We start from the raw sequence: 25,949 nt of genomic DNA on the forward strand, positions 1-25,949 counted from the left end.
GCCGGGCCAAAAAGCTGAACTTAATTATGCATGATATCAATTTTATTTCTATATAAATAGCAGTAAATGGCATTGTTTTGCAAAGCAATGGTAAACTAAATGTGAAACATTTGACTCAAATTATAGGCAGTCTGGAGCAACGGAAGCTCTGATAACGAGTAAAATATAAATGCTTCTGTCATACAGTCTGGAGCAACGGAAGCTCTGATCACGAGTAAAATATAAATGCTTCCGTCATACAGTCTGGAGCAACGGAAGCTCTGATCATGAGTAAAATATAAATGCTTCCGTCATACAGTCTGGAGCAACGGAAGCTCTGATCACGAGTCAAATATAAATGCTTCCGTCATACAGTCTGGAGCAACGGAAGCTATGATCATGAGTAAAATATAAATGCTTCTGTCATACAGTCTGGAGCAACGGAAGCTCTGATCAAGAGTAGAATATAAATGCTTCCGTCATACAGTCTGGAGCAACGGAAGCTCTATATGAGTAAAATATAAATGCTTCTGTCATACAGTCTGGAGCAACGGAAGCTCTGATCATGAGTAAAATATAAATGCTTCTGTCATACAGTCTGGAGCAACGGAAGCTCTGATCAAGAGTAGAATATAAATGCTTCCGTCATACAGTCTGGAGCAACGGAAGCTCTGATCATGAGTAAAATATAAATGCTTCCGTCGTAAAGTCTGGTGCAACGGAAGCTCTGATCACGAGTCAAATATAAATGCTTCTGTCATACAGTCTGGAGCAACGGAAGCTCTGATCACGAGTAAAATATAAATGCTTCCGTCATACAGTCTGGAGCAACGGAAGCTCTGATCATGAGTAAAATATAAATGCTTCCGTCGTACAGTCTGGAGCAACGGAAGCTCTGATCACGAGTAAAATATAAATGCTTCCGTCATACAGTCTGGAGCAACGGAAGCTCTGATCATGAGTAAAATATAAATGCTTCCGTCATACAGTCTGGAGCAACAGAAGCTCTGATCAAGAGTAGAATATAAATGCTTCCGTCATACAGTCTGGAGCAACGGAAGCTCTGATCATGAGTAAAATATAAATGCTTCCGTTGTAAAGTCTGGTGCAACGGAAGCTCTGATCACGAGTAAAATATAAATGCTTCCGTCATACAGTCTGGAGCAACGGAAGCTCTGATCACGAGTAAAATATAAATGCTTCCGTCATACAGTCTGGAGCAACGGAAGCTCTGATCACGAGTCAAATATAAATGCTTCCGTCATACAGTCTGGAGCAACGGAAGCTATGATCATGAGTAAAATATAAATGCTTCTGTCATACAGTCTGGAGCAACGGAAGCTCTGATCAAGAGTAGAATATAAATGCTTCCGTCATACAGTCTGGAGCAACGGAAGCTCTGATCACGAGTAAAATATAAATGCTTCCGTCATACAGTCTGGAGCAACGGAAGCTCTGATCATGAGTAAAATACAAATGCTTCCGTCATACAGTCTGGAGCAACGGAAGCTCTGATCATGAGTAAAATATAAATGCTTCCGTCGTACAGTCTGGAGCAACGGAAGCTCTGATCACGAGTAAAATATAAATGCTTCCGTCATACAGTCTGGAGCAACGGAAGCTCTGATCATGAGTAAAATATAAATGCTTCCGTCATACAGTCTGGAGCAACAGAAGCTCTGATCATGAGTAAAATATACAGAAGCTCTGATCATGAGTAAAATATAAATGCTTCCGTCGTACAGTCTGGAGCAACAGAAGCTCAGATCATGAGTAAAATATACAGAAGCTCTGATCATGAGTAAAATATAAATGCTTCCGTCGTACAGTCTGGAGCAACAGAAGCTCAGATCATGAGTAAAATATACAGAAGCTCTGATCATGAGTAAAATATACAGAAGCTCTGATCATGAGTAAAATATAAATGCTTCCGTCATACAGTCTGGAGCAACGGAAGCTCTGATCATGAGTAAAATACAAATGCTTCCGTCATACAGTCTGGAGCAACGGAAGCTCTGATCATGAGTAAAATATAAATGCTTCCGTCATACAGTCTGGAGCAACGGAAGCTCTGATCATGAGTCAAATATAAATGCTTCCGTCATACAGTCTGGAGCAGGGGTGGGCAATTATTTTTCCCAAGGGGCCAAATGAGAAACAGAAAATATTTTGGAGGGCCGGGCCAAAAAGCTGAACTTAATTATGCATGATATCAATTTTATTTCTATATAAATAGCAGTAAATGGCATTGTTTTGCAAAGCAATGGTAAACTAAATGTGAAACATTTGACTCAAATTATAGGCAGTCTGGAGCAACGGAAGCTCTGATAACGAGTAAAATATAAATGCTTCTGTCATACAGTCTGGAGCAACGGAAGCTCTGATCACGAGTAAAATATAAATGCTTCCGTCATACAGTCTGGAGCAACGGAAGCTCTGATCATGAGTAAAATATAAATGCTTCCGTCATACAGTCTGGAGCAACGGAAGCTCTGATCACGAGTCAAATATAAATGCTTCCGTCATACAGTCTGGAGCAACGGAAGCTATGATCATGAGTAAAATATAAATGCTTCTGTCATACAGTCTGGAGCAACAGAAGCTCTGATCAAGAGTAGAATATAAATGCTTCCGTCATACAGTCTGGAGCAACGGAAGCTCTATATGAGTAAAATATAAATGCTTCTGTCATAAAGTCTGGAGCAACGGAAGCTCTGATCATGAGTAAAATATAAATGCTTCTGTCATACAGTCTGGAGCAACGGAAGCTCTGATCATGAGTAAAATATAAATGCTTCCGTCGTAAAGTCTGGTGCAACGGAAGCTCTGATCATGAGTCAAATATAAATGCTTCTGTCATACAGTCTGGAGCAACGGAAGCTCTGATCACGAGTAAAATATAAATGCTTCCGTCATACAGTCTGGAGCAACGGAAGCTCTGATCATGAGTAAAATATAAATGCTTCCGTCGTACAGTCTGGAGCAACGGAAGCTCTGATCACGAGTAAAATATAAATGCTTCCGTCATACAGTCTGGAGCAACGGAAGCTCTGATCATGAGTAAAATATAAATGCTTCCGTCATACAGTCTGGAGCAACAGAAGCTCTGATCAAGAGTAGAATATAAATGCTTCCGTCATACAGTCTGGAGCAACGGAAGCTCTGATCATGAGTAAAATATAAATGCTTCCGTTGTAAAGTCTGGTGCAACGGAAGCTCTGATCACGAGTAAAATATAAATGCTTCCGTCATACAGTCTGGAGCAACGGAAGCTCTGATCAGGAGTAAAATATAAATGCTTCCGTCATACAGTCTGGAGCAACGGAAGCTCTGATCACGAGTCAAATATAAATGCTTCCGTCATACAGTCTGGAGCAACGGAAGCTATGATCATGAGTAAAATATAAATGCTTCTGTCATACAGTCTGGAGCAACGGAAGCTCTGATCAAGAGTAGAATATAAATGCTTCCGTCATACAGTCTGGAGCAACGGAAGCTCTATATGAGTAAAATATAAATGCTTCTGTCATACAGTCTGGAGCAACGGAAGCTCTGATCATGAGTAAAATATAAATGCTTCTGTCATACAGTCTGGAGCAACGGAAGCTCTGATCAAGAGTAGAATATAAATGCTTCCGTCATACAGTCTGGAGCAACGGAAGCTCTGATCATGAGTAAAATATAAATGCTTCCGTCGTAAAGTCTGGTGCAACGGAAGCTCTGATCACGAGTCAAATATAAATGCGTCTGTCATACAGTCTGGAGCAACGGAAGCTCTGATCACGAGTAAAATATAAATGCTTCCGTCATACAGTCTGGAGCAACGGAAGCTCTGATCATGAGTAAAATATAAATGCTTCCGTCGTACAGTCTGGAGCAACGGAAGCTCTGATCACGAGTAAAATATAAATGCTTCCGTCATACAGTCTGGAGCAACGGAAGCTCTGATCATGAGTAAAATATAAATGCTTCCGTCATACAGTCTGGAGCAACAGAAGCTCTGATCATGAGTAAAATATACAGAAGCTCTGATCATGAGTAAAATATAAATGCTTCCGTCGTACAGTCTGGAGCAACAGAAGCTCAGATCATGAGTAAAATATACAGAAGCTCTGATCATGAGTAAAATATACAGAAGCTCTGATCATGAGTAAAATATAAATGCTTCCGTCATACAGTCTGGAGCAACGGAAGCTCTGATCATGAGTCAAATATAAATGCTTCCGTCATACAGTCTGGAGCAGGGGTGGGCAATTATTTTTCCCAAGGGGCCAAATGAGAAACAGAAAATATTTTGGAGGGCCGGGCCAAAAAGCTGAACTTAATTATGCATGATATCAATTTTATTTCTATATAAATAGCAGTAAATGGCATTGTTTTGCAAAGCAATGGTAAACTAAATGTGAAACATTTGACTCAAATTATAGGCAGTGACTATTTTACATCATGATGATGTACAATAAGAGCACCCCTCACTTCACATGGGTGTGATTTTTTTACTTTCTACTTGCAGGCTTGAGACGTTTCCAGTCCCAGTTGAAAACTATGTTTTTGTTTAAGTTACAAGTCCTGTAAATACTAGCATTTTCTTTTAACAATGAGAACATTAAAGGTAGCTCTGTTAATAGTTCCATTCGCAGGACACTGGAGGTGCCACTTTCACAACCCATGGCGCGCTGCTTACTATTGTTGAGACTTGGCAGCCTGGCAGGCGCTGTATGTTGACGTGTGCATGTTCGTTCTGCCAGATTTACTTTGTGGTTCAACGGTACGTCGATCGACTCGTGTGCCGAAAACAGACGATCCACAAGCTCACGGCGCATCGCCCAAGCTTTCTGAACTTCAGAAGCATGCCACATTCTGGGCGCAACAACGCCATACGGCAGCATCTTAAATAAAACATCTTAACTTTATTGGCGAGGCGGGTTAAATAAAGCATAATGGGATTTAACTTGTCCTCCTGCAAGGAAGTTTGGTAATCCTGCGCCTACCGTGTTGTGGAGCTGCATGCTTCATGGCTATTTGCATTCACCGACGTAGTCAACAATAAATCCAAAAAGCCGACATTTTCGCATATGAGGGGGGGTGAAGGAAGAAAGACAGGTTCTCAATCACACGCAATTCACGTGCACAGTTGACGTGCAGATTACGTGCACTGTGAGAATACATGGGCTTCAAAATAAAAGCAATGCGGTTTTAGTGCACCCATAAGGTAATTAGAAAGTATGTTTTATTTTCGGATTATCAAGTAATCTTTCACGGGCCGGTCAGAGTCAGCCGGCGGGCCGTATTTGGCCCGCGGGCCGTACAATGTCGAGGTCTGGTCTGGAGCAACGGAAGCTCTGATCACGAGTAAAATATAAATGCTTCCGTCGTACAGTCTGGAGCAACGGAAACTCTGATCACGAGTAAAATATAAATGCTTTCGTCGTACAGTCTGGAGCAACAGAAGCTCTGATCACGAGTAAAATATAAATGCTTCCGTCATACAGTCTGGAGCAACGGAAGCTATGATCATGAGTAAAATATAAATGCTTCTGTCATACAGTCTGGAGCAACGGAAGCTCTGATCAAGAGTAGAATATAAATGCTTCCGTCATACAGTCTGGAGCAACGGAAGCTCTATATGAGTAAAATATAAATGCTTCTGTCATACAGTCTGGAGCAACGGAAGCTCTGATCACGAGTAAAATATAAATGCTTCTGTCATACAGTCTGGAGTAACGGAAGCTCTGATCACGAGTAAAATATAAATGCTTCCGTCATACAGTCTGGAGCAACGGAAGCTCTATATGAGTAAAATATAAATGCTTCTGTCATACAGTCTGGAGCAACGGAAGCTCTGATCAAGAGTAAAATATAAATGCTTCCGTCGTACAGTCTGGAGCAACGGAAGCTCTGATCATGAGTAAAATATAAATGCTTCTGTCATACAGTCTGGAGCAACGGAAGCTCTGATCAAGAGTAGAATATAAATGCTTCCGTCATACAGTCTGGAGCAACGGAAGCTCTGATCACGAGTAAAATATAAATGCTTCCGTCGTACAGTCTGGAGCAACGGAAGCTCTGATCACGAGTCAAATATAAATGCTTCCGTCATACAGTCTGGAGCAACGGAAGCTCTGATCACGAGTAAAATATAAATGCTTCCGTCATACAGTCTGGAGCAACGGAAGCTCTGATCATGAGTAAAATATAAATGCTTCCGTCATACAGTCTGGAGCAACGGAAGCTCTGATCACGAGTAAAATATAAATGCTTCCGTCATACAGTCTGGAGCAACGGAAGCTCTGATCACGAGTAAAATATAAATGCTTCCGTCATACAGTCTGGAGCAACGGAAGCTCTGATAACGAGTAAAATATAAATGCTTCTGTCATACAGTCTGGAGCAACGGAAGCTCTGATCACGAGTAAAATATAAATGCTTCCGTCATACAGTCTGGAGCAACGGAAGCTCTGATCATGAGTAAAATATAAATGCTTCCGTCATACAGTCTGGAGCATATGAGGGGGGTGAAGGAGGAAAGGAGGAAAGACAGGTTCTCAATCACACGCAATTCACGTGCACAGTTGACGTGCAGATTACGTGCACTGTGAGAATACATGGGCTTCAAAATAAAAGCAATGCGGTTTTAGTGCACCCATAAGGTAATTAGAAAGTATGTTTTATTTTCGGATTATCAAGTAATCTTTCACGGGCCGGTCAGAGTCAGCCGGCGGGCCGTATTTGGCCCGCGGGCCGTACAATGTCGAGGTCTGGTCTGGAGCAACGGAAGCTCTGATCACGAGTAAAATATAAATGCTTCCGTCGTACAGTCTGGAGCAACGGAAACTCTGATCACGAGTAAAATATAAATGTTTCCGTCGTACAGTCTGGAGCAACGAAAGCTCTGATCACGAGTAAAATATAAATGATTCCGTCATACAGTCTGGAACAACGGAAGCTCTGATCACGAGTAAAATATAAATGCTTTCGTCGTACAGTCTGGAGCAACAGAAGCTCTGATCACGAGTAAAATATAAATGCTTCCGTCATACAGTCTGGAGCAACGGAAGCTATGATCATGAGTAAAATATAAATGCTTCTGTCATACAGTCTGGAGCAACGGAAGCTCTGATCAAGAGTAGAATATAAATGCTTCCGTCATACAGTCTGGAGCAACGGAAGCTATGATCATGAGTAAAATATAAATGCTTCTGTCATACAGTCTGGAGCAACGGAAGCTCTGATCAAGAGTAGAATATAAATGCTTCCGTCATACAGTCTGGAGCAACGGAAGCTCTATATGAGTAAAATATAAATGCTTCTGTCATACAGTCTGGAGCAACGGAAGCTCTGATCACGAGTAAAATATAAATGCTTCTGTCATACAGTCTGGAGTAACGGAAGCTCTGATCACGAGTAAAATATAAATGCTTCCGTCATACAGTCTGGAGCAACGGAAGCTCTATATGAGTAAAATATAAATGCTTCTGTCATACAGTCTGGAGCAACGGAAGCTCTGATCACGAGTAAAATATAAACGCTTCCGTCATACAGTCTGGAGCAACGGAAGCTCTGATCATGAGTAAAATATAAATGCTTCTGTCATACAGTCTGGAGCAACGGAAGCTCTGATCAAGAGTAGAATATAAATGCTTCCGTCATACAGTCTGGAGCAACGGAAGCTCTGATCATGAGTAAAATATAAATGCTTCCGTCGTACAGTCTGGAGCAACGGAAGCTCTGATCACGAGTCAAATATAAATGCTTCTGTCATACAGTCTGGAGTAACGGAAGCTCTGATCACGAGTAAAATATAAATGCTTTCGTCATACAGTCTGGAGCAACGGAAGCTCTGATCATAGGTAGAATATAAATGCTCAAATATAAACTGACCTGTTGGTGCTGCTCCTCCGTCAGGTCTCCGTGCTGGATGGTCACTCCTCCAGGATGAGACCCAGAGATGATCTGGTGAGACCCAGCGGGCATCTGGAGAACCTGACCCAGCATCTGACCATGCTGCTGACCCTGGATCATCTGCACCTGGGGGGGGGGGGGGGGGGGTCATATGGGTTAGGACTACAGACTGTAAAAAAAAATATGGACAAAGCGTTCTCCGGGTCTGATATGGACGTAAGATGAAGCCAGTCAGTCCTTGAATTGTAAATCGCCATCTTTCTAGATCCGTTTGGGCCCAGCTGGTCATTGGCTGGCCCAGACAACGAGGCGGGACTTCCCCCCCTTCTTCTTCATTGGTTTTTATTTTGACTCGAACGGGGGGGTGGCTCCCGATCATAGACTGTAACGGTAGCCACGCCCCTCAGAACATACGCGACTTTATGGTCATTTTTAAAATAGAATGGGACCATCATTTTCCAAAAATAATATTATGACATGAGAAATGAGACTTTAAACTAGTGACTGGAAGCAGAAAGTATTCATGACCATGTTTATTAAGGTAATACAGTCTAGGTGAAGTTGGGCCCAAATACATGGACCTCTATGGAGCTATGGGTTTTTTTGGGCCCAATGACAGACAGCGCCACAACAGGCCATTATATGAACTTTCAGGATGTCCCGATTTCCTTAGTGGCTTTACAAAATATCTGTCTGACTCTGTTCAACTACAAGGACTAACATGCAGTTACCAGTTCCCACCACCAGGTTTTAACCTTGCGTAGCGATATCCCTGTGAATATTAGTCTCCTCCCTCTCAGTATTAGCCCCATATTTGCCCACCGGGCTCTGGTTGGTTATAGGGGGGGGGGGGGGGGCAGGGGGGGGGCACACTCATCAGCTCACGGAAGCCTTTCCTCTCAGCGGTGGAGTGGCTGGATGGTAACCGCAAGGTTGCCGGTTCGATCCCTGTGGGCTCCCCCAGAGTTAGTGTGGAAGTGTCCTTGAGCAAGACTCTGAACCCCTAATTGTTACCGACGGATGCTCTGCTGAAAGGCAGCCGTTTGAAGTAATACAGAGTCAGCCAGACTATCACAGCGTGCCGTGGATGGTCATTATTATTTTGCAATGTCAGATCGGGGCTAGTGAATCCTACGGTTGTAGCGAACGGATTTTTCTCTTCTAAACATGGTGCTGATTCAGTCAGCACACAGCTGGGCTCTCCTGCCAAGAGTCAGCTGATGTGGAGAGAAAAATCTAACAGAGTTTTAGTTTTTTCACCGAAAACCACCAGAAATAGGGTTTAGGGTTTAAGGATACGGTTTAGGGTTTAAGGATATGGTTTAGGGTTAATTAAACCTGGGTTAGGGTTTAGGTTTAGGGTTTAAGGATACAGTTTAGGGTTAATTAAACCTGGGTTAGGGCTTAAGGATACGGTTTAGGGTTAATTAAACCTGGGTTAGGGTTTAAGGATACGGTTTAGGAACTTTAGGGTTAAAACACCAACCTGGACTTGGATGTGTTGTTGCTCAGAGTGTTGTTGCTGCTGGATCTGGATCTGATGCTGCTGACCCTGGACCTGCTGAAAGGGTTAAAAACACACACACACACACACACACACACACACACACACACACACACACACACACACACACACACACACACACACACTTAAAGAAGTGGAACCTGGACCTGCTAAGAACACACAACACTGTTAAACATGTGGCCGATTCAAAAAATCCTTCTAAAATCTAGTTCTCTGAAGAAGAAAGTATGTAATAAATACGTGGCGTGGGAAGGCGATCGGGTCCGTCCATGGTGCGGTTTCCGCTTTTCGGTCCATGTCAGGACATGCCAACATAGAACCTACTAGGCTGATCAAACCGACAGCACATGGACCGACTCCTCTTTTTGGGTTTGGCCGGGGGACCGACTCGTGCACCGTCGGCCTCGACACGCATCGTTTTTCGCGCGCCCACGCATGCCTGTATGTGCGTGTGCACGTGCACACCCATACGCGCAAGCTTTTCTATGGAGAGACCACGTGTAACGCATCTAATGCTCCGCTGAGCTACATGCAGTTAGTCGTGTAGGCGTTCGTGTCACGTGTCGCACGTGTCATTGCTCCGCCGAGTGGTCCCTGCACTTCGGAGCACTGTACGTGGGTCCTCTTCCAGAGGTTCGGTGGGACGTAACGTCCCCATGTGCCCTTGGGTGAAGACAGGCAGAGGGTAAAGGCGGGCCTGGGGATGGTTAACTGATAATGCATTAAAGACTCACAGGCCAGCTCCACCAGAGAGCCTACAGTAAAAAACTTACAGGACAGGCCAGCTCCACCAGAGAGCCTACAGTAATAAACATACAGGACAGGCCAGCTCCACCAGAGAGCCTACAGTAATAAACTTACAGGACAGGCCAGCTCCACCAGAGAGCCTACAGTAATAAACTTACAGGACAGGCCAGCTCCACCAGAGAGCCTACAGTAATAAACTTACAGGACAGGCCAGCTTCATCAGAGAGCCTAAAGTAATAAACTTACAGGACAGGCCAGCTCCATCAGAGAGCCTATAGTAATAGTAATAGACTTACAAGACAGACCAGCTCCACCAGAGAGGCTACAGTAATAAACTTACAGGACAGGCCAGCTCCACCAGAGAGGCTACAGTAATAAACTTACAGGACAGGCCAGCTCCATCAGAGAGACTATAGTAATAAACGTACAGGACAGGCCAGCTCCATCAGAGAGCCTACAGTAATAAACTTACAGGACAGACCAGCTCCACCAGAGAGCCTACAGTGATACACTTACAGGACAGGACAGCTCCACCAGAGAGCCTACAGTAATAAACTTACAGGACAGCTCCACCAGAGAGCCTACAGTAATAGACGTACAGGACAGCTCCACCAGAGAGCCTACAGTGATAAACTTACAGGACAGGCCAGCTCCACCAGAGAGCCTACAGTGATAAACTTACAGGACAGGCCAGCTCCAGGAGAGATCCTGCCACCTCAGTGCTGTCGGTGTAGATGCAGTTGTTGTCTGGCTGGTAGACCATGGTGGTGGAGGTGGGGGCGGGGTCTCCTCCTGCTAGAGGAGAGGTAGAGTTATGGTTAGTTAGTTATGGTAACCTCAGTGACGTCATGTTGTAGTTTTAGTAAAAACAGAGGTGTGTTTGGGGTGAGCGGTGAGTCTCTTACCACCGCGGCTCAGTGACGTCATGTTGTAGTTTTAGTAAAAACAGAGCGGTGTGTTTGGGTGAGCGGTGAGTCTCTTACCACCGCGGCTCAGTGACGTCATGTTGTAGTTTTAGTAAAAACAGAGAGATGTGTTTGGGTGAGCGGTGATGAGTCTCTTACCACCGCGGCTCAGTGACGTCATGTTGTAGTTTTAGTAAAATCACACCCGTGTGAACTGAGTGGTTACCTCCTGTCTGGTAGACCATGGTGGTAGTAGTACTAGTTAGTAGTACTAGTTAGTAGTAGTTACCTCCTGTCTGGTAGACCATGGTGGTAGTAGTACTAGTTAGTAGTACTAGTTAGTAGTAGTTACCTCCTGTCTGGTAGACCATGGTGGTTGTGGTGCTGGTAGAATCGTTCTGGCTGAATTCCACCAGAGCGTCAGAGGGACTCTTGTTGCTCAGCGACTCCAGGAAGTCCTTCATGCGATGCTGAGGAACGCTGCGGGCTTTCTGCCGGACCAGCTCCTCGTAGGAACCTCCTGACCCGTCCAGGGAGTTGTTCATAATCCGCCACACGGACGGGAATCTGTGGGGAACAGAGAGGGGAAGTATGTCACTTTCACACACACACACACAAAAACAACAACATGTTAACACATTTAAATTAGGCCTGACGTCGAAATTAAAAGAAATGTCTTCTAAATCAGTTTTCTGAAAAACCTATGTTTCTATGACAGTGGTGCTCAACCTATTTCATTCGAAGGAGCACCAGAATTATCTGTATTTGGCCGCAGAGTCCCATTAGAAAATATGAAGCAAAGATTTGAGTTAAAAAACGTTCACTCTGAAAGAATATACAGTATATTCAATGGTTTGCGCCACATTTAAAAACAAAAATCTACAAGCTCGTAGCACGGCACTCGGTGCTGCGCTATGAGCTTGTAGATCTGCTATTTTTCAATAGCAAGAAGTGTAACATAATGCTTGAAACTCGAGTCTACAAATGTCTTCAGTTTAGTGTTTCTATATCAGTGGTGATCAAACTTGTCATGAGACAAATGGATTTAGCTGCAGACCCCCAAATCAAAATATTTAGTTTCAGGGAGCCCCACCAGAAGAAAAGCATTGAGTTAAAAATGTAAAAAATAAATCTGCAATCCATCCGTTTCATGTTCTTAGTACACAGGATTTAAGGGTTGCCCACCTGCCCATGGCAGGTAATAAAACACTAAGGGTTGCCCACCTGCCCCCTGGCAGCTAAATAAAACACTAAGTGCTGCCCACCTGCCCCTGGCAGCTAGATAAAACACTAAGGGTTGCCCACCTGCCCCTGGCAGCTAGATAAAACACTAAGGGTTCCGGCAGCTAAATAAAACACTAAGGGTTGCCCACCTGCCCCTGGCAGCTAAATAAAACACCAAGGGTTGCCCACCTGCCCCTGGCAGCTAAATAAAACACTAAGTGCTGCCCACCTGCCCCTGGCAGCTAGATAAAACACTAAGGGTTGCACACCTGCCCCTGGCAGCTAGATAAAACACTAAGGGTTGCCCACCTGCCCCTGGCAGCTAAATAAAACACTAAGGGTTGCCCACCTGCCCCTGGCAGCTAAATAAAACTTCCGGGCAGGGCAGGTGGAGTTTGCTTGCCCGACCGGGCAAGTGCTCGTTTGAGAGAAGACACATATAATAAACCCGTCTATTATATTGTGACACTTTGGTAAATGTAAACGTATGTTTTGGTAAATTAAATTGTAAACATATGTGTTCTAGAATTGAACCCCAGGTCAATCAGCCCCAGGTCTTAATAGGTTAATAGCAGAGAGGTTCCACGGGCAACAGAATGGGATTGATTGATTTAAGTATTAATTAACAGTTTACAGAATTAAAGTACATTTCAAGCACAACTCAATAAAAGACTGTTAACTCAAGTGGACGACACCATAAAGCATTACACTGGTTTACAAGAGGGTCCACCATGTTCAAATCATCATAACATTTAGAGACGTACAAAATACAAATATACACAAATATAGCTAAAGAACAGGAAATCATTATAAAGGAGGTAAAAGGGAAAAGAAAACATATACAGTGAGGGGGAAAAGGCAAAAAGGGGTGGGGGTGGATTCAGATTTTCCGGGGGCCGGTTTCGAATTGCAGCCGTCCGTAGGTGCCCTTTGAGAGCGGTTTTGAAGGAGTCAAGGGATTTGCATGTCTTAATGACTGTTGGTAGGGCGTTCCACATTTTGGTGGCATAGGAGCGACAATAATGAAGTCCCTTGTTTGTGCCGAATCTGGGTTGCACATGGTTTGTTGCACTCCCTCTGGTGTTGTGGGTGTGGATCCTAACCCTGACATTAAGGGTCACTTTACCAACACACTCCATTAATTTAATTTAATATTTAAACAGTAATGGACCATTACTGTTTAAATATTAATTCATTACTATTAATAACAATAATTACACAACATGACAACAGCATGTCACTGTGTGTGATCACTTTACCAACACCAACCACTAATATTATGTTAGTGTTTACACAACAACAACAAGCTATCAGGGAACAGGGCTAGGATAAACAGCTAGCATGCTGCAGCAGGTGTTCACAAACATAACAACAACAATAATAATAATAATAATAATAATAATAATAATAATAATAATAATAAGGGCTCACATTGTGACAGTTTGTGAACAAGGGATACATGTCTTCTATCTGTACAATATTATGTTGACACACCGACAGCTTAAATATGTATCTTGTTCTCCTTTCCCAGCACTAAAGTTAGCAATAGCTAGCTAGCTAGCTAACGCTATAATAAGTACATGTTAGTATAGCTTATTGTTAGCATTATAAACACATAGGAAACAAAAACAAAATAAAGGACCCATAACAAACATTTCCGTGGCCCACAAACAGGTCCCGGACCAGTGTTTATTGATGCAAACTCTGTTAGCTTAGCTAGCTTACCTCCTCTCTCCTCTTCTTCTAATCAAATGAACCCCACCCGGGCCGAGGTGTGGGGGTCCCTCAGAGCCTCCTCCAAGCCCGCAGAGTCTGCTCCGATACACCGCTGAGGTGTGGGGGTCCCTCAGGCCGCTCAGAGCCTCCTAAAAGCCCGCAGAGCTGCCTCAGACACACCGCTGAACAGGGCCGAGGTGTGGGGGTCCCTCAAGCCGCCTAGGACCTCCTCAAAGCCCGCAGAGTCTGCTCCGACACACCGCTGAAAGGAGCCGAGGTGTGGGGGTCCCTCAGGCCGCTCAGAGCCTCCTCCAAGCCCGCAGAGCTGCCTCAGACACACCGCTGAACTCAGTGAACAGGGCCGGGGTGTGGGGGTCCCTCAGGCCGCCTAGAGCCTCCCCAAAGCCCGCAGAGCTGCCTCAGACACACCGCTGACGCTCCGCAGCGCGAGCTTTAGTCTTTAATTATCGTTATTGTTTTTGCATTAAATGCCTCTCAGTGTAGTATTATAGTATTATTATTATTATTGTTTATTTTCCTCCTTTCGTCATCACTCATGTTCCGCTCGGCGCCATCTTAACAGCGGCAACGCGTCTGACCAATCAGCGGCCGTTTCCTCTTCTCGCGCGAGAGCACGACCTCGTGTTCTCGCGACACTCGGGGCTCTCTTAAAGGAGCGTCGCCTAGTAGGGTCAGTAGCACCGTGTTAAGGTTCCTTCGTGTTGTTCCAACTCCCCAGTCCACCTTAACTACACCACAAACCTCCCACAGGCTGTGGTTGGTCACTGGGTCCCTGGCTGTGGAGGTTTTAAGGTGGTCCACGAGAGACGCACTGACACACACACGCACACGCACACGCACACACGCGCGCGCGCGCACACACACACACACACACACACACACACACACACACACACACAGATGACAGAGGAAACCACCAACCATTCATTTTTGATGAATTGAACAAGGTGGACCCTCTTGTAAACAAGTGTAATGCTTTATTGGGTCGTCCACTCACAGTTAACAGTCTTTGTATTGAGTTGTGCTTGAAATGTACTGTAATTCTGCAAAATGTTAATAAATATTTCAATCAATCAATCAGGAGCAATCAGGGGTTCAGAGTCTTGCTCAAGGACACTTCGACACCAACTCTGGGGGAGCCCACAGGGATCGAACCGGGAACCTTTGTTGTGGTCACCATCCAGCCACTCATCGTTAGTTAGTTTTAGTTTTTAGGCTATGGGCTATGGCGTTAGTTTTTTAGGGCTATGGATCAGAGCTAGGCTAACAATTACTGATAGGGTTGATAGTTACTGATCATGTTTGTATTCAACGGATTGTGTCGCCCTCCTGTGGATAAAATGCATCAGTACAAGTGGAAGTCGTCAATAAATCCACTTTTCACTCTTTAATTTATTTTTTCACTGAGTTAAAATAATAAGAACGAGATGACGCAATATGGTAGTTGTGATACAATATAACATTTTAAAATATACATTATTATTAGTGTGTTTTCAGGTAATTGTTTTGGAGTAAAAGTACAATATTTGTCTCTGGAGATGTAGTGGAGTAGAATAGAAAATGTTAAATACTCCACTTAAGTAAAACAACTTAGTGTTGGCTGTGTGTTATGCAGTCGCTCCCAAGTTGATATAAAAGTGATCCAACGTGTGCACTGCCTCGTCATTAATAATATTAATATAATAATACTGCCTTGTTACTAATAATATTAATGTAATAATACTGCCTCGTTATTAATAATATTAATATAATAATACTGCCTTGTTACTTGAAGACATAACACTTCCCACCCCTGAATAGAAGATATGACAGATATTTCTATTCATGAATTGAAACTAAATAAGCCATGATTTTATTGAACAGCATTCTGAAAACAAAGACCAGTTTAACTTTCTATATAAATATAAATGTATAAATGTTTTTATATATATATATATATATATATATATATATAAACTAAATAAACCATGCTTTTATTGAACAGCATTCTGAAAACAAAGACCCGTTTAAATCTCTATATAAATATAAATGTTTGTATATATATATATATACTGTATATATATATATATATATATATAAACTAAATAAACCATGATTTTATTGAACAGCATTCTGAAAACAAAGACCAGTTTAAATCTCTATATAAATATAAATGTTTGTATATATATATATATATAAACTAAATAAACCATGATTTTATTGAACAGCATTCTGAAACAAAGACCAGTTTCATTCTGTTAAATATCATTTATTTATTGGTTTCCTGGTCAAAATGACTCCCCGAGGATACAAAACACGGTGACTCCACCTCAGTAAGAAAACCATTTCAAGCATCTGTATTCTCTGTACTGTACTGTACTGTACTGTACTGTACTGTACTGTACTGTACTGTACTGTGAAGCATCATCTTAGGACTAAAACAAGAAAACTAACCGACGTAAGTAGGCTTTTGTTAAACTATGACTTAAGGTGTTGTGCATACATTCAATAATCGTTGTTACACTGAGCCCCAGCTGTGAAACTTCACAATAAGAGCATATCGTTGTTACACTGAGCCCCAGCTGTGAAACTTCACAATAAGAGCATATCGTTGCCGTGAGCTCCGCAGGCTAAACCTTTCATCTCAACATTTAATATTTTATGTTTTTATAATATAATGTTAGTTTTTTCTCTTTCTTCATTTTCTCCTCCGGTGTCAAAGTGTCAGGAGGCTGTGCTGCTGCGATTCAGACATTTACCATTTAGTTGATCTTTGACAATCAGACGGTCCTGTTTAAGGATGGCTGTTATTTCCTACGGGACATTTTTAGGGCCTTTACCAGCCCTATGTTCTGTTAGGGATTATTTTAGGGCCATTTCCAGATGTAAGCCCTCGTACACATGAAGGAGTTTCCAGATGTAAGCCCTCGTACACAGCAGGAGTTTGGAGAATGTGGGACATCTAGAATGGAGTTGCTTCAAACATCTTAAAGATGAAGAATGCGGTTCTTCGCTTCCACTGTTTATTTTTTTTCCTACAAGCTCACAACAACTCGGTGATGTGGTGACGTTTTGTGAGCTTGTAGATCAGTTACTATTTTGTTTTTTTAATGAAGTGAAAGTGATCTGAAAGTCTGTGGGTTCTATAAATATTGAACCAATAAGAAGCTATTAACAGGAGCATGTGACTAAATAAAATCTACATTAGAGAAAAGGTTCTTTATTACATTTCTGTAAAAATAACCGTTTTGGACATTGGAGGTTTCCAGCCGACAGCAACGATATAGCAACGTTTCACGATGTGGCCGCGTAAGATCCTCTGATCAGATTGATTATTGATTGATCAATGCCAATCTGAGTACTGGGATTGATCAAACTGAAGTTGCCTTATCAATTGCTTATGTAGTTACGTTGCTAAGCTAAGCTTAAGCCTCAGAGAAAAGATTTCCATTTGTTTTTTGAGTTTTCAGCGATTCACTTTTGAATCGACGAGGTGTTATTGTTGCACATCAATAATTTGATCAATAAACGAACGTGGATCAGGTTTGGTTTGGCCTAATCTCAGCCCTCAGAGGAGAAGCAGTTCCTCACCGGGTTAGGGTTAGGGTTTGCCTAACCCTAACCCTGGACAGATACAGAGCAAGCAGACGCTGAAGATGTTTCTGTGGGACCATCGTAGAAACGTTGGGGTGAGATGAAGCCAGCGGTAGGTCTGGTTTGGGATCAGATGAAGCCAGCGGTAGGTCTGGTTTGGGATCAGATGAAGCCAGCGGTAGGTCTGGTTTGGGATCAGATGAAGCCAGCGGTGGGTCTGGTTTGGGATCAGATGAGGCCAGCGGTAGGTCTGGTTTGGGATCATCGTAGAAACGTTGGGGTGAGATGAAGCCAGCGTGTTGGTTCACATCTTCCCAGGGTCTTCTTTCAGGGTGACCGTCCTGTTGAACACCAGCTGCAGAGAAAGGAAAGGAGAGGTTAGACAACACGACACGAAACTCAATGTTATTGTGTGGCAGCGGTGGCCGAACGGTTTGCGGAGCGGTCTTGATATCGGAAGGTCGATATAGTTCGTATCCCCGGACCGGCACGTTAAAATGACCACCGCTGAAGTGCCCTTGGACAAGGCATTGAACCCCTACCATGAAATGTTCTATGAGCAGGGCCAGTGGTGAAGCTCTAAACTGAATTTCGTTGTTTCATGCAAGCAATGCCAAATAAAGATCTATCTATTTATCTATCTATCTATCTATGGCTGTAAACAAGGGTAAACATAGTACCTTTAGTCCAGTTACCCTGGGTAAACATAGTACCTTTAGTACAGTTACCCTGGGTAAACATAGTAACTTTAGTCCAGTTACCCTGGGTAAACATACTAACTTTAGTCCAGTTACCCTGGGTAAACATAGTACCTTTAGTCCAGTTACCCTGGGTAAACATAGTACCTTTAGTCCAGTTACCCTGGGTAAACATACTAACTTTAGTCCAGTTACCCTGGGTAAACATAGTACCTTTAGTCCAGTTACCCTGGGTAAACATAGTACCTTTAGTCCAGTTACCCTGCAGGGTAAACATAGTACCTTTAGTCCAGTTACCCTGGGTAAACATAGTACCTTTAGTCCAGTTACCCTGCAGGGTAAACATAGTACCTTTAGTCCAGTTACCCTGGGTAAACATAGTAACTTTAGTCCAGTTACCCTGGGTAAACATAGTACCTTTAGTCCAGTTACCCTGCAGGGTAAACATAGTACCTTTAGTCCAGTTACCCTGGGTAAACATAGTAACTTTTCTTTGCTTTGTGGGACGTCATCGAAAATGTTCCCCATTTTAGCCGACGAGATGGAAAATCTTAAAACGTTAATAACTCTTGATCTAAATAATTCCGCCCAATTCTAAGAAAAGATGATGTGTCAGACGGCCCACCGCGGTCCCGTCGCGGTAGATTTAATCATACCTCCGTTGTTGTCGATCACATCGAGTGTTTTGTCTACATCTAGCTACATCTAGCTACATCTAGCTACTTCAGCCACATCCGGTCCATAAAATGTGCTCCGCTGCTATAAATCGCTGGGCGCTGTGATTTAATGGATTTAACAACCCCGGGCGTTTTGGGGTGTTAATAATTGGGATTGAATACAACACGGTGCTGTACCTTATCTGCTGTGCTGTCGGGGTCCATGGAGAAGTATCCCACCCTCTCAAACTGGAACTTATCAAAGACCGCGGCTCTCTTAACCGAGCAGTCCACGAAGGCACTGGTGATGACCTGTAGTGAGTTCTATGGAGACACAAAGACACCTGTAGTGAGTTCTATGGAGACACAAAGACACCTGTAGTGAGTTCTATGGAGACACAAAGACACCTGTAGTGAGTTCTATGGAGACACAAAGACACCTGTAGTGAGTTCTATGGAGACACAAAGACACCTGTAGTGAGTTCTATGGAGACACAAAGACACCTGTAGTGAGTTCTATGGAGACACAAAGACACCTGTAGTGCGTTCTATGGAGACACAAAGACACCTGTAGTGAGTTCTATGAAGTGAAACAGAAAGGAGAAACTTTGTTGAACTTTTCTTTCCTAGGTCTCGTCAACCAGGGTTAGGGTTATTAGGGTTATTAGGGTTATTAGGGTTATTAGGGTTGTTGATTATTAACTGACGAAAAATGTTCGACTAATATATTTACAATTAAGGTCACATTCTCACCAGAGAGCTTTGCTGCGATTAAAACGAATCCTGCTGCGCATTTTCAGAAAGTGCACTTCGTTTGGCAGGTGTGAAGGCTCATTCGAATCCTAATGCGCAGCAAAGAACCGCATTTTACTCCGCCCAAAAACGGGGGTTTCGCTTCGCTTCCAATCGCACTTGACTACGATTCGGTGCAGGTGTGAATGCAATCCGCAGTAAATAAAGGAAATGAAGCAAACAATGTGGCGGGTGAGGAGCTGAACACAGTTGGAGACGGAGAAGGCATATTTTACGCAGCGCAAAGATGTCCCGTTACTGTGGATAGACGTGGTCGAATGAGGAGACTGTCTGAAGCCCTGATCGAAATGAGGACGTGTACATTAATCAATTGCTTAAGAAAACACATAAAAACACTGCAGTGTAGCCTATTATAGCCTACAGAATATTCTGTCTGTCTGTCTGTGCGTGCCGTAAACATGCAGTGCTGTCACTGTGTGGGGACTGGGGAGTTATATCAGTGCGCTCATGCAGCGCTGTGCCTCCATGCCCAAAAGAACAGTGTGTGGCTGCTTGCGTAGAGAGAGAGAGAAAGAGAGAGAGAGAGGGGGGTCCCCCAGACGGCACGACACATGCACGTTATGAGTGTAATTTTATTACCATAGATTTCACTGTGTAGGCTAGTTTATGAATGGAACACATTGATAAAGGTCCCCCCCTGCTGCGTTTCCAATTGCTGCGAATGACAGTGTGAAGGCAAACCGCATCCAATTAAATATGCAAGAATCCCAAAATCCCCGCCCATACGCATTCGAGTCTACCGAAGTATTAGGTGAGAATGTGACCTTAGTCAACAAATTAAAACTAGACTAAATTGTTAGGAAGGGACTAGTGGAGAAGAGATCCAGTAGAACTAAATGTCAGGGAGGGACTAGTGGAGAAGAGATCCAGTAGAACTAAATGTCAGGGAGGGACTAGTGGAGAAGAGATCCAGTAGAACTAAATGTCAGGGAGGGACTAGTGGAGAAGAGATCCAGTAGAACTAAATGTCAGGGAGGGACTAGTGGAGAAGAGATCCAGTAGAACTAAATGTCAGGGAGGGACTAGTGGAGAAGAGATCCAGTAGAACTAAATGTCAGGGAGGGACTAGTGGAGAAGAGATCCAGTAGAACTAAATGTCAGGGAGGGACTAGTGGAGAAGAGATCCAGTAGAACAAAATGTCAGGGAGGGACTAGTGGAGAAGAGATCCAGTAGAACTAAATGTCAGGGAGGGACTAGTGGAGAAGAGATCCAGTAGAACTAAATGTCAGGGAGGGACTAGTGGAGAAGAGATCCAGTAGAACTAAATGTCAGGGAGGGACTAGTGGAGAAGAGATCCAGTAGAACTAAATGTCAGGGAGGGACTAGTGGAGAAGAGATCCAGTAGAACTAAATGTCAGGGAGGGACTAGTGGAGAAGAGATCCATTAGAACTAAAAGACAAATTATTTTATATTTGGTTGCATGCTCTCAAGTGGTGCGCTTTGAAAAAAAGTAGATCTACAAGCTCACAACGCGTCAGCATGTAACCAAAATAATGATATCAACAAAATCAACGCTGTCATAAAGTAACACTTACAGGGTTGATGTCACTCAGGAAGCCCATGGGAACCTCGGAAGGATCTTCTGGGTTTCTGTGCAGGAAGCTGAAACACAGGGTGAGATGTTTGGGTTAGAGATTGATTGATTGATTGATTGAAACCTTTATTTATTCTCGAAAGAGCAATTGAGGTTCTCCCTCATTTTCAATGCTGACGGGATTAGGTTAGGGGTTAGGGTTTAGGGTTTAGGGGTGACTTCACACTCCAGACCCAGTGAATGAAGGGTTAGGGTTTAGGGTGTAACTTACAGTGATTCATAAAGGCGTACTTCACACTCCAGAGGAAGGCTGACCCAGTGAATGAAGGGTTAGGGTTTAGGTTGTAACTTACAGTGATTCATAAAGGCGTACTTCACACTCCAGAGGAAGGCTGACCCAGTGAATGAAGGCTTTGGGTTTCTCTGCAGCGTCAGTAGAAGTACAACACTTTACCTCCAGTTCCACCACTTTACCCTGAGAGTCCTGGTAGAGAGACAGAGAGAGACAGAGATTTACTGTTACATCCTGATAGATAGACACACATCAACGTTACTGACCATTCTGGTTAGTCTCGCATTGCCAGACTGTTTCCTCCCACAATGTTCAAATGCTTCCGTCGTACAGTCTGGAGCAACGGAAGCTCTGATCATGAGTAAAATATAAATGCTTCCGTCGTACAGTCTGGAGCAACGGAAGCTCTGATCATGAGTAAAATATAAATGCTTCCGTCGTACAGTCTGGAGCAACGGAAGCTCTGATCATGAGTAAAATATAATTGCTTCCGTCGTACAGTCTGGAGCAACGGAAGCTCTGATCATGAGTAAAATATAAATGCTTCCGTCGTACAGTCTGGAGCAACGGAAGCTCTGATCATGAGTCAAATATAAATGCTTCTGTTGTACAGTCTGGAGCAACAGAAGCTCTGATCATGAGTCAAATATAAATGCTTCCGTTGTACAGTCTGGAGCAACGGAAGCTCTGATCATGAGTCAAATATAAATGCTTCTGTTGTACAGTCTGGAGCAACGGAAGCTCTGATCATGAGTCAAATATAAATGCTTCCGTCATACAGTCTGGAGCAACGGAAGCTCTGATCACGAGTAAAATATAAATGCTTCCGTTGTACAGTCTGGAGCAACGGAAGCTCTGATCATGAGTCAAATATAAATGCTTCTGGTGTACAGTCTGGAGCAACGGAAGCTCTGATCATGAGTCAAATATAAATGCTTCCGTCATACAGTCTGGAGCAACAGAAGCTCTGATCACGAGTAAAATATAAATGCTTCCGTCATACAGTCTGGAGCAACGGAAGCTCTGATCATGAGTCAAATATAAATGCTTCCGTCATACAGTCTGGAGCAACGGAAGCTCTGATCATGAGTAAAATATAAATGCTTCCGTCATACAGTCTGGAGCAACGGAAGCTCTGATCATGAGTCAAATATAAATGCTTCCGTCATACAGTCTGGAGCAACGGAAGCTCTGATCATGAGTAAAATATAAATGCTTCCGTCGTACAGTCTGGAGCAACGGAAGCTCTGATCATGAGTCAAATATAAATGCTTCTGTTGTACAGTCTGGAGCAACGGAAGCTCTGATCATGAGTCAAATATAAATGCTTACGTCGCACAGTCTGGAGCGACGGAAGCTCTGATCATGAGTAAAATATAAATGCTTCCGTCGTACAGTCTGGAGCAACGGAAGCTCTGATCATGAGTAAAATATAAATGCTTCCGTCGTACAGTCTGGAGCAACGGAAGCTCTGATCATGAGTCAAATATAAATGCTTCTGTTGTACAGTCTGGAGCAACGGAAGCTCTGATCATGAGTCAAATATAAATGCTTCCGTCGCACAGTCTGGAGCGACGGAAGCTCTGATCACGAGTAAAATATAAATGCTTCCGTCATACAGTCTGGAGCAACGGAAGCTCTGATCATGAGTAAAATATAAATGCTTCCGTCATACAGTCTGGAGCGACGGAAGCTCTGATCATGATCATTGTGGATCCGAGGTCCATAGGAGACCATACCTTGATCAAGGTTCACGATAATGACATCAAACAGGTCTCCTCCTATAAATATCTGGGAGTGCAGATTGACCAAGATATGAGCTGGCACATACATGTTGAATCCTGCTGTTCAAAAATACACCAGCGGTTACATTTTCTTCGTAGACTGAGGCCGTTTGGTGTTAGCCTGAATATTATGTTAATTTTCTATAGAGCTAGCATTGAATCTATCTTGAGATATGGAATCTCCAGCTGGTATGGTAACCTGACTGTGAAATAGACTTAGATAGCATTTGATACAGACTTATAGCATGTTATGTAGACAGCATAAGTGCATTGTATGTGCTATTGTCATAGCACGTCATAGTACATATGTATAGCATAGTAGTATAGATGTATAGCTTATATGTATAGTTTCATTATAGATATTCCACTGTTACTTTCTTAGCTTACGCATGTTTCATGATAAATGTTTTTATGTGATGTATACCCATGCTTTTTTGTTCTTGCTTAATGTAAGTCGCTCTGGATTAAGAGCGTCTGCTAAATGCCTAAATTGTAAATTGTAAATATAAAGCTCAAGTTGCAAGAGTTGCGAAAATGGCTGGGAAGATCATGGGCCTGTCTTCCCCCCCGATGACTCCCCAAGCCATTTTTGAACAGACTGTAGTAAGGCAAGCTAAGAATATAACCTCTGACCCCTCACATGTTCTGTATTCCGAATATGAATTAATGAGATCAGGAAGAAGGTACAGGATGCCACAGTGCAAGTACAACAGATATAAACACTCTTTCATTCCTCTCTCTATAAAAATGTTTAATGAGTAATTGGTACCTTAACGGGGTGTACGCACCAGGGGTGTATTTGTTTTGTTTTGCTGTAATGTCTCTGTCTATGTGATTATACGTATGTTTATATGTATGCAGCTGTGGTCCTGTCTCCAAGACAAATTTCTCCCAAGGGAGACGAAATAAAGACAACCTTGAACCTTGATGAGTCAAATATAAATGCTTCCGTCATACAATCTGGAGCAACGGAAGCTCTGATCATGAGTAAAATATAAATGCTTCCGTCATACAATCTGGAGCAACGGAAGCTCTGATCATGAGTAAAATATAAATGCTTCCGTCATACAATCTGGAACAACGGAAGCTCTGATCATGAGTAAAATATAAATGCTTCCGTCATACAATCTGGAGCAACGGAAGCTCTGATCATGAGTAAAATATAAATGCTTCCGTCATACAATCTGGAGCAACGGAAGCTCTGATCATGAGTAAAATATAAATGCTTCCGTCATACAGTCTGGAGCAACGGAAGCTCTGATCATGAGTAAAATATAAATGCTTCCGTCGTACAGTCTGGAGCAACGGAAGCTCTGATCACGAGTAAAATATAAATGCTTCCGTCATACAGTCTGGAGCAACGGAAGCTCTGATCATGAGTAAAATATAAATGCTTCCGTCGTACAGTCTGGAGCAACGGAAGCTCTGATCACGAGTAAAATATAAATGCTTCCGTCATACAGTCTGGAGCAACGGAAGCTCTGATCATGAGTAAAATATAAATGCTTCCGTCATACAATCTGGAGCAACGGAAGCTCTGATCATGAGTAAAATATAAATGCTTCCGTCATACAGTCTGGAGCAACGGAAGCTCTGATCATGAGTAAAATATAAATGCTTCCGTCATACAATCTGGAGCAACGGAAGCTCTGATCATGAGTAAAATATAAATGCTTCCGTCGTACAGTCTGGAGCAACGGAAGCTCTGATCATGAGTAAAATATAAATGCTTCCGTCATACAATCTGGAGCAACGGAAGCTCTGATCATGAGTAAAATATAAATGCTTCCGTCATACAATCTGGAGCAACGGAAGCTCTGATCATGAGTAAAATATAAATGCTTCCGTCATACAATCTGGAGCAACGGAAGCTCTGATCATGAGTCAAATATAAATGCTTCCGTCATACAGTCTGGAGCAATGTGTAGTGTTTATTATTAGTGTTATGGGTTAGTGTTAGACTCTCACCTTGATGACCTTCTGCACAGAGATGACATAGCCAGCATGCCTCAGACCCACCGGCTGATCTGGGGTCAGTCTCTTGTAGCCCTTCTCTGTTACCTAGAGAAGATTAACATAATGATAATCTGATCTGGGGTCAGTTTCTTGTAGCCCTTCTCTGTTACCTAGAAGATTAACATAATGATAATCTGATCTGGGGTCAGTCTCTTGTAGCCCTTCTGTTACCTAGAGAAGATTAACATAATGATAATCTGATCTGGGGTCAGCCTCTTTTCTGTTACCTACAGTATAAGGAAGCCAAGGCCGCACAATCTGATATGTTCATTTAATCCATTTGGTTTCTTACCAATAATAAAGTGTAGATAGTTTATATTCAGATATAGATACTGTACCTCTCTGAAGTCACTGTTAATAATAATAATAACAGTAACCTCTCTGAAGTCACTGTTAATAATAATAATAATAATAATAGTAATAACAGTAACCTCTCTGAAGTCACTATTAATAATAATAATAATAATAATAATAATAGTAATAACAGTAACCTCTCTGAAGTCACTGTTAATAATAATAATAATAGTAACCTCTCTGAAGTCACTGTTAATAATAATAATAA

At 42.8% G+C, this 25,949-nt stretch overlaps 2 protein-coding genes across 3 annotated transcripts in view; both read right to left on the reverse strand.

Annotated features, from left to right (window-relative positions):
* The window catches only part of LOC308316016 (transcriptional regulator QRICH1-like), a 42,658-nt gene extending 28,095 nt beyond the window's left edge, over positions 1-14,563 (reverse strand). The window contains exons 1-5 of the mRNA XM_080764334.1: positions 14,008-14,563; positions 11,411-11,625; positions 10,836-10,948; positions 9,368-9,442; positions 7,861-8,007 (exon numbers count right to left, since the gene is read on the reverse strand). Of these exons, the coding sequence (XP_080620460.1) occupies positions 7,861-8,007; positions 9,368-9,442; positions 10,836-10,948; positions 11,411-11,603 (528 nt within the window). The 5' untranslated portion in view covers positions 11,604-11,625; positions 14,008-14,563. The remainder of the gene's footprint in view (positions 1-7,860; positions 8,008-9,367; positions 9,443-10,835; positions 10,949-11,410; positions 11,626-14,007) is intronic.
* Positions 14,564-17,701: 3,138 nt separating this feature from the next.
* qars1 (glutaminyl-tRNA synthetase 1) overlaps positions 17,702-25,949 on the reverse strand; it is a 34,044-nt gene continuing 25,796 nt past the window's right edge. For both annotated transcript variants that reach the window (XM_080764440.1, XM_080764441.1), the window contains 5 exons: positions 25,340-25,432; positions 21,649-21,779; positions 21,297-21,363; positions 19,145-19,270; positions 17,702-17,947 (listed from right to left, as the gene is read on the reverse strand). In XM_080764440.1, the coding sequence (XP_080620566.1) occupies positions 17,897-17,947; positions 19,145-19,270; positions 21,297-21,363; positions 21,649-21,779; positions 25,340-25,432 (468 nt within the window). In that variant the 3' untranslated portion in view covers positions 17,702-17,896. The remainder of the gene's footprint in view (positions 17,948-19,144; positions 19,271-21,296; positions 21,364-21,648; positions 21,780-25,339; positions 25,433-25,949) is intronic.

Source organism: Protomyctophum bolini, assembly GCF_963924005.1.
Source record: "Protomyctophum bolini genome assembly, chromosome: 5".
NCBI lineage: Eukaryota > Metazoa > Chordata > Actinopteri > Myctophiformes > Myctophidae > Protomyctophum > Protomyctophum bolini.